Raw genomic sequence first — 10,005 nt, forward strand, 5'->3', positions numbered from 1 at the left:
TGGGCCTTAGCATACCCCATTTATTTGTCATAGGCCAGTGGTTCCAAAACCATCACAATGCCACAACACAGTCATAGAGACAGAGACACAGAGAGATAGACAAACAGATTGGACAGACAGATAATTATACACACCCAATTAAACAGGAACACAAAAAGACAGGCAGAGATATACATGCGCACGCAAGGATATGGATATGGATGCATGCGCACAGATGCACTCACACACAGGGGCGGATCTGGGGGGGGGGGGGGGTGCAATGGGTGCAATTGCTCCCCCCCCCCCCCAGCGGGACAAAAAAAAAAAAAAAAAAAAGAAGAAAAAAAAGAGAAGAAAAATGTATCACCTGAAAATAGCACTTTACACGCTCAGATTGCACCAGATTGCACAATTTTGCTTCCTTTTTAAAAAAAAACCACACACATGTACACACACACACACACACACAAAGAAAAGCTTTTCAGCTGCATTGTGAGGTCAAGTTTCACAACCCACTTACAGGGTCATTCCCTAATCACATACATTGGCAGATGTTTCTAAGCTATTAAGCATTCCTCTCTGCTCTGAAACACTCACTGAGCACACAAAAAGAAGGTTAATACTGATTACAGACTGGTATTGCTCCAAACGCCTGTTGTTGAAGCCAAGGCTTGCTCACCCCTGCTTCACTTAAGCTTGGTATATAAACATAACTTCAGGAATTTGGCAGTTAGATATATATACAGTGGAACCCCCTTTTAAGAACCCCAATTTAAGACCCTTTTACGACCCTGTTTTCTCTGACTTTTTGTTCATAACCTCTGTAAATTTACCTCCATTTTAAGACTCCCTCCGTTTTAAGACTCCCTCCTTTTTAAGACGTGATTTTCTCAGATTCTTTGTGGTCTTAAAACAGGGGTTCAATTGTATACTGTATTTTAGGGCCTACAAGGCGATACAGTGTATTAGCCGCACCCCTCATTTGTTGTGCACACAATTGTCTCACAGTCCTGCACTCAACACAAACAGCGTATAGGTAAGTCAGTGGAATTAACCTGCAGTTCCCTTCAGTCCTAGATTTTCTTTCCAGTCAAACTTTGTGTTTAACTGTACAGATTAATGAACGCATGATTGTCACTGAGCTTTGTCATCACAATTTCCAACCAGCGAGTTCAGTTTCTACAGAAACATCGCAACTTCGCTGCTGAATGATTTCTCTTTTCATATCCATACACCATCTAGTTCCAAGTTCCTTTGTCCAGTAAGAAGAATAAGTGTGGAGCTGATGTTATACATTCTAACGCATAATTCAGCAACAGATATAGCGCAGGGGTCAGCTTGGAATTAAGTACCAGTGTTGGCGTTAACCAGTAATTACCGGTATTTTACCGGTTGAAATGAGAAAATACCGGAAAAGAATTGGCTGCCGGTATAACCTACCGGTTGATTTTTAGAACTACCGGTTTTTTTCGCTGGTAAAACAACAAAACCAGTACTCTGAGTTGGACTCTTACTGGTTCCAATGACCAGCCTACCTTTTTTTTCTGGATAGTTTTCATCATAAAAGTTTGTGTACCAGTTTGAACAAATATTTGCGCCATCACTGCGCTTTGTCAGGCCCAAACAATAGTATGGTACCTTCCAATTTTGTTTTCTCACCTCATCGCTAATTGAGAAATTACAATAAGAAACATCCATCCTGTTCTGCATCTCGAGAACGGATGATTTTTATCTGAGAACTGCATCTGTTGTACCATGTCGCAAAAGCAATATGCAGCTGCAGTGAAAACCATTTACAAAACAAGCGTGCAGAAGAGATAAAGATTTTTTGTTTCTTTGTTTGTTTGCTTAACGCCCAGCCGACCACGAAGAGCCATATCAGGGCGGTGCTGCTTTGACATATAACGTGCGCCACACACAAGACAGAAGTCGAAGCACAGGCTTCATGTCTCACCCAGTCACATTATTCTGACACAGACGCCAGGCGGAGCAGCCACTAGATTGCAATTTTAAAGTGTTAGGTATGACCCGGCCGGGGTTCGAACCCACGACCTCCCGATCACGGGGCGGACGCCTTACCACTAGGCCAACCGTGCCGGTTTAAGAGATACAGAAGGCCTGTTATAAATTAGTACATCACTCAAAGAATGTTCTAGTCAAGACAAGGAAAGGAAAATAAAACTATGTCAATGAGTTTGTCTTCTGAAGTCAACAGTAAAGTGGGGTTGGTTTTTGGTGTGTGTGGTGTGTGTGTTGAGTGTGTGTTTGCTGGTTTTTTCCTTGCAATCCAAATTTGCTGACCTAAGACCTTGTTTGTACTGAACTTTGAACAAATTAACCATGAAGGCTTTCAGTGCTTTCAACTGTTTTTGAGTGTCCTGTTTTTTTGACCCCCATTAAAAAAGACTTTTACTAGTTTTAGGCCACCCCAGCTTCCTCTCTACACAGCAAATACAATCTCTCTCTCAGAACACACACACTCAGAGTACACACATACACACACCCACATGCACACACACGCACATGCACACCCACATGCATGCACACATGCTTGCACACACTCACACACACACAGCATCTCACCAACACACACACACCAACACATGCATTCACACACACACAGAATCTCACCAACACCCACACACACACACACACACACAAACACACTCAACATGACACACAGACAGACACACAAACACACATACACCACTAAACTTAAAACTCTCTCCGTCTCAATCTCTTGCGCACACACACACACACACACACACACACACACACACACACACACACACACACACACACACACACACAGACACTGTAAGCCCAGAACTCATTCATCCCCTGAAACATCCTCCCTTCCTTCCTCTCTCTCAGACTCTTTCTCACTCACAGACACACACACAGTCACAAACACAGACAGTCTCTCTCACTCTGTCTTGTTTGTCTGTGTGTTTGTACATGTATGTTCAACTTGTAAATTTCAGAGTTCAGAAATATATCCCACGTAAATACAGGCAGCCGTAAACCTCCTGCCTTCCTAGTACCTCCCCTATCCCTTTCTCTTGCTTCATCCCCACTCCCCCCACCCCACCCTCCTCAGTCCACGAAATGGGGCACTAGTCTTTGGCTAGTACTTCTAATAATTTACTATCCAGAGAGCAAATTTTAGAATTTTTACTCGCCAAACCAACCATTTGTTTCAGCAACTTTACTCGCATTTGGCGAGTAGATTAACATTTCTACTCACCATTTACATGTTTCTACTCGCCATGGTGAATAAAATACTCGCCACTTTCAGGCCTGCTCCTCTCCCTCCATCCTCTTTCCCTCACCTTAGTCTCAGCACAAGCCTTCCCCTTGCCATAGTCTCTGTGTGCCGCTCGCTTGTCTAGCTTGGCCCAGAGGGCCTGTGCTTTCCACGAGTTCTTCAGCTGTTCCTTGAGGCGCGCGTAGAAGTTAGAGTGGTCAACATGCCTCAGACCAGTCACGTCCAGCAACTGTTGACAATAAAAACAATAGCGTTTCAATACAGTGGAACCCTCCTTTTTAAGACCTTCACAAATCTGAGAAAATCAGGTCTTAAAAAGGAGGGAGTCTTAAAATGGAGGTAAGTTTACAGAGGTTATGAAGAGAACATCTGAAAAAACAAGGTCTTAAAAGGGGGGATGACTTAAATTGGGGGAGGGGGGGGGGGGGTCTTAAAATGGGCATTCCACTGTAGCATAATTCCCCCAAATGGCTCTGAGACCTTTACAAATACAATCCTAAAATATAAAATAAATATTCAACAAACATACAAAGATCCTAAAACTGAGATTACAGAAAAGAAAAACTACAGAACCAAATGAAAAATCTTGGAAACACATACAGGTACCAAAGCATTTAAACAATGTGCATGCAGGCTCACAACACACACACATACAAACACACGCATGTACCCACTCACATAGTAGGAAATAGGTGTACACAAAGATGAAAGTGTTGTGAAGGGGGCATGGGGCAGTCATTTGTATAGGCTGTACAAAACAGGTATGTTTTAGCAGTGTTTTGAAGAAGAAACAAGTCGCGTAAGGCGAAAATACAACATTTAGTCAAGCTGTCGAACTCACAGAATGAAACTGAACGCAATGCAATTTTTCAGCGAGACCGTATACTCGTAGCATTGTAAGTCCATCGCTCGTGGCAAAGGCAGTGAAATTGACAAGAAGAGCGGGGTAGTAGTTGCGCTGAGAAGGATTAGCACGCTTTTCTGTACCTCTCTTCGTTTTAACTTTCTGAGCGTGTTTTTAATCCAAACATATCATATCTATATGTTTTTGGAATCAGGAACCGACAAGGATTAAGATAAATGTGTTTTTAAATTGATTTCGACAATTTAATTTTGATCATAATTTTTATATTTTTAATTTTCAGAGCTTGTTTTTAATCCAAAATATAACATATTTATATGTTTTTGGAATCAGAAAATGATGAAGAATAAGATAAACGTAAATTTGGATCGTTTAAAAAAAATTTTCTTCAAAATTTTCAGATTTTTAATGACCAAAGTCATTAATTAATTTTTAAGCCACCAAGCTGAAATGCAATACCGAAGTCCGGCCTTCGTCAAAGATTGCTTGGCCAAAATTTCAATCAATTTGATTGAACAAGAAGGGCAAAGCCCATACGACTCACATGCTTGACCTTGACCTTTACATGACCTTGACCTTCAGGGTCAAGGTCAAATAACTAAACCTAGCAATGACATCATACACTAAGAACTGCTTTACACATTTTTCCTACCAAAATACATATTCCCAGGAACTCTCATGTAAAATTTCATAAAGATCGGTCCAGTAGTTTGGTCTGAATCGCTCTACACACACACACGCACAGACAGACACACATACACCACGACCCTCGTCTCGATTCCCCCTCCATGTTAAAACATTTAGTCAAAACTTGACTAAATGTAAAAAAGGCTTACCTGTTGGAAGGATGACAGGACGCTCTTGCAAGTGACCGCTGCCACGAACTGGAAGAAGGCCTGTTCCACCTGGGGTGCACAGACCTGCTTGGCTGTTGTGGTCTGCGGATGTTTTAGTGGCATGGTGGTGTTGGTGGGGGTGTTAATGAGGTTGTTGTTGTTGTTGTTGTTGGTGGTGGTGGTGGTGTTATTTCCCCTGCCGCCTGACCTGCAGGCTTCTGAGGGCTGTTGAGGAAAGAATAATTACAACATAAGTTATACCATGACATAGACTAGGGGGGAGAGCGAGAGAGAGAGAGAGAGAGAGAGAGAGAGAGAGAGAGAGAGAGAGAGAGAGAGAGAAAGAGAGAGAAAGAGAGAGATAGACAGAGAGAGAGAGAGAGAGAGATAGACAGAGAGAGACAGAGAGAGAGACACAGACAGAGAGACACAGACAGAGAGAGGGGAGGGGGAGGGAGAGAGAGATAGAAAGAGAGAGCGGGACACACACACGCACGTACGCACACACACATACATGTATACACTCACACACACAGAGAAAATCCAACTACAAGCAACATGTTTCCGAGAGAGAGAGAGAGAGAGAGAGAGAGAGAGAGAGAGAGAGAGAGAGAGAGAGAGAGAGAGAGAGGGAGAGAGAGAGAGAGAGAGAGAGAGAGAGAGAGAGAGACGCCGAGGAAGAGAGAGAGAGAGAGAGAGAGAGAGAGAGAGAGAGAGAGACGCCGAGGAAGAGAGAGAGAGAGAGAGAGAGAGAGAGAGATGCCGAGGAAGAGAGAGAGAGAGAGAGAGAGAGAGAGAGAGAGACGCCGAAGAGAGAGAGAGAGAGAGAGAGAGAGAGAGAGAGAGAGAGACACACACACACACTCATACACACACGCACGCACACAAACACAGACACATGTATACACAGAGACTCGCATCCAAAGACAAAGCCCTAGCGGAGAGGAGTTGTACTGAAGACACAACCAAAGCACGTTGGACCCCCCAGGATCGGGAGAAAACGAGGTCAGACCCACACAGATGACTATGTCGTCTTGATGTTGTTATCTGATTAGGGTCAGATCCTCTTATTGTGGGATGAACATCTCATCAGAGCCGCAGCAAATGACTTCGTTGTGCGCGTACTGTAATGCTCGTGTATGTTAGTGTGTGAGTGTGAGTGTGAGTGTGTGTGTGAGAGAGAGAGAGAGAGAGAGAGAGAGAGAGAGAGAGAGAGAGAGAGAGAGAGAGAGAGAGAGAGAGAGATGATGATGGAACTTTATTTTTCAAGGATAGAGGTTTAAGGCGACGCCTTTTCTTACAACCGGTCCTTACTTCTAATACAAATGTCTAATAAATGATAAACAAGTAAAGCAACATGACAAATAAACGAACGACCCAGCAAACAATCGACAAGTAAGCAAACAAGCAAATAAACACAAACAACAAAATGACAAAGTAAGCTATACAAATCAAAAGCGAAACATGCAACATGTTAATTGAGGTTACACACACAATACCAACGTTTACACTAATGCTTACACTGATTATATGGTGTAAATGATGAAGATGATGACAAGAAGGGCAAAGCCCATACGACTCACATGCTTGACCTTGACCTTTACATGAGGGTCAAGGTCAAATAACTAAACCTAGCAATGACATCATACACTAAGAACTGCTTTACACATTTTTCCTACCAAAATACATGTGACCTTGACCCAAGGTCATCCAAGGTCATGCAACACAAAGCTGTTAATTCAAGACATAGGAAGTACAATGGTGCTTATTGGCTCTTTCTACCATGAGATATGGTCACTTTTAGTGGTTCACTACCTTATTTTGGTCACATTTCATAAGGGTCAAAGTGACCTTGACCTTGATCATATGTGACCAAATGTGTCTCATGATGAAAGCATAACATGTGCCCCACATAATTTTTAAGTTTGAAACAGTTATCTTCCATAGTTCAGGGTCAAGGTCACTTCAAAATATGTATACAATCCAACTTTGAAGAGCTCCTGTGACCTTGACCTTGAAGCAAGGTAAACCAAACTGGTATCAAAAGATGGGGCTTACTTTGCCCTATATATCATATATAGGTGAGGTATTGAATCTCAAAAACTTCAGAGAAAATGTGAAAAATAGCTGTTTTTTAGGCAACATTTATGGCCCCTGCGACCTTGACCTTGAAGCAAGGTCAAGATGCTATGTATGTTTTTTGGGGCCTTGTCATCATACACCATTTTGCCAAATTTGGTACTGATAGACTGAATAGTGTCCAAGAAATATCCAACGTTAAAGTGGACGTCCGGACGGACGGACGGACGAGTCGTCCGTCCGTCCGTCCGTCCGTCCGGACGACTCGGGTGAGTACATAGACTCACTTTTGCTTCGCATGTGAGTCAAAAATGATAACTTAAAGGGCAAATGATAAATTAAATTAGAGAGAGAGAGAGAGAGAGAGAGAGAGAGAGTGTGTGTGTGTGTGTGTGTGTTTGTGTGTGTGTGTCTCTCTCTCGCAAACACACTCTTTCTCTCGCTCTTTTACCCTCTCTCTTTCTTGCTCTTTTACCCTCTCTCTCTCTCACACAAAATGCCATGGTATGAGGTGCTGCCGGGAGGGGGGGGGGGGGCAGGGGAGGGGGAGGAGTTTAGTAGCTCAAAACGACAGAACAAATGTAACGACTGTTCGCAAGGGAAACACACACACAAAAGAAACTTTTTATTCATTCTGTTACTTCTAACAAAAATTAAAAAAACAAAACAAACAAAAAAACACCTACACAACACCAAGCAATAACAAGGGAATAAATGTAACCCAAGATCACACACCCAAAACTTCCACACACAGCATCTTTTGTTCCCTGAGCCCACACTAGAGTCTGTATACACCCCAGTCATGATCTCTGGCACACCTATACCCGTCATCTGTCGAGTGCTCAAAACAGTAGACCTATACAGTAGACCCTGAGTAATATATTGTTCTCTCTTCTGGTCTTAACAGCGACTGCCAAAGTACGTGTCAGGCCTAAGGGATGTTTTCACAACGGAGTGATTAGTTTTGAGAGTTCTGCCGCTGCGATATATTTGTCTACTTTGTTCTTTCTTTCTTTCTTTTTACATTTAGTCAAGTTTTGGGTGTGTGTAGAGCGATTCAGACCAAACTACTGGACCGATCTTTATGAAATGTGACATGAGAGTTCCTGGGAATGATATCCCAAGACATTTTTTTCTTTTTTTCGATAAATACTTTTGATGACGTCATATCCGGCTTTTTGTAAAAGTTGAGGCACACTGTCACATCCTCATTTTTCAATCAAATTGATTGAAATTTTTGTAAAGCAATCTTCGACGAAGGCCGGACTTCGGTATTGCATTTCAGCTTGGTGGCTTAAAAATTAATTAATGACTTTGGTCATTAAAAATCTGAAAATTGTAATATTTTTTTTATATAAAACGATCCAAATTTACGTTCATCTTATTCTACATCATTTCCTGATTCCAAAAACATATAAATATGTTATATTTGGATTCAAAACAAGCTCTAAAAATTAAAAATATAAAAATTATGATCAAAATTAAATTTCCGAAATCGATTTAAAAAAACAATTTCATCTTTTATTTCTTGTCAGTTCCTGATTCCAAAAACATCTATATGATATGTTTGCATTAAAAACACGCTCAGAAAGTTAAAACGAAGAGAGGTACAGAAAAGCGTGCTTTGCAGCACAGCGAAACCACTACCGCGCTGAACAGGCTCGTCAGTTTCACTCCGTTATGCACAAGCGGCGGACTACGGTCATTGTGAAAAAATGCGGTGCGTTCAGTTTCATTCTGTGAGTTCCACAGCTTGACTACGCGACTTGTTTGTTTTTTTGTTTTTTTTTGGAGGGGGGGGGGGGGGGTGCAGGAGGTTGTGTTTGCTTTCCTTTCTCCAACCTCCCCTCCCGTTCTCTCGTCCTCCATTCATGTTTAACAATCTATTCCGTTGTAGACATGCTTCTACGTTACGATTCTCCCCCCCCCCCCCCCCCTCTGCATATATATATATATGCGCTAAATATCCTTCGCTGATTAGGCCTATGGTAAACTCAAAAAGGTGTGCCAGATATAACCTTTAAAATACGTGAAACGTATCTTTTGTCCTGACAAAAACAACAACTGTAAAGCTAAGGAATAACCGCTGCAGTTGCTTATAAATAAGTGCAAAATGTTGGCAATTCTGCATTCCACTGAGGGGGGTGGCTGGGGGATAAAACGTTTCTTGCGCATTCCAAATCAATTTAAGGTTGCATAAATCGTTGTGATGCGTGAGAATGTTAGTGTGTCCTACTGCGCGCATGCATGGTAGAGGTACGCATTGGGATTCTGTTAGGTTCCGAACCCCCCCCCCCCCCTCCACACACAAAGCCTCTATACACCCATCTCACCACGTTCATCAAAAAATACGTTCCGTGATCCAAGATGTATGTGTGTGTGTGTGTGTGTGTGGGGGGGGGGGGGGTCGTGTGTGTGTGTTTACGCGAGCGTGTGTGTGTGAGAGAGAGAATAAAGACCACTTCTGTGTTTCAGAAACGCCAGCTCTGCGCTCAAACTATAACATTTACAAACAGCGGGAGCATAAACACATGTATACAGGTGTAACGAGTAACAATTTTTACATTTAGTCAAGTTTTGACTAAATGTTTTAACATAGAGGGGGAATCGAGACGAGGGTCGTGGTGTATGTGTGTGTGTGTGTGTGTGTGTCTGTGCGTGTGTGTGTGTGTAGAGCGATTCAGACCAAACTACTGGACCGATCTTTATGAAATTTTACATGAGAGTTCCTGGGAATGATATCCCCGGACGTTTTTTTCGTTTTTTCGCTAAATACCTTTGATGACGTCATATCCGGCTTTTTGTAAAAGTTGAGGCGGCACTGTCACACCCTCATTTTTCAATCAAATTGATTGAAATTTTGGCCAAGCAATCTTCGACGAAGGCCGGACTTCGGTATTGCATTTCAGCTTGGTGGCTTAAAAATTAAATAATGACTTTGGTCATTAAAAATCTGAAAATTGTAAAAAAAACATTTTTTT

At 42.2% G+C, this 10,005-nt stretch overlaps 1 protein-coding gene across 1 annotated transcript in view; it reads right to left on the reverse strand.

The window, feature by feature from the left end:
• LOC138961530 (F-actin-monooxygenase MICAL3-like) overlaps positions 1-10,005 on the reverse strand; it is a 101,001-nt gene that overhangs the window by 64,789 nt on the left and 26,207 nt on the right. Inside the window, exons 2-3 of the mRNA XM_070333184.1 lie at positions 4,946-5,170; positions 3,312-3,476 (exon numbers count right to left, since the gene is read on the reverse strand). Of these exons, the coding sequence (XP_070189285.1) occupies positions 3,312-3,476; positions 4,946-5,068 (288 nt within the window). The 5' untranslated portion in view covers positions 5,069-5,170. The remainder of the gene's footprint in view (positions 1-3,311; positions 3,477-4,945; positions 5,171-10,005) is intronic.

The sequence above is a fragment of the Littorina saxatilis genome, linkage group LG3 (genome assembly GCF_037325665.1).
Source record: "Littorina saxatilis isolate snail1 linkage group LG3, US_GU_Lsax_2.0, whole genome shotgun sequence".
In the NCBI taxonomy this organism is placed as follows: domain Eukaryota; kingdom Metazoa; phylum Mollusca; class Gastropoda; order Littorinimorpha; family Littorinidae; genus Littorina; species Littorina saxatilis.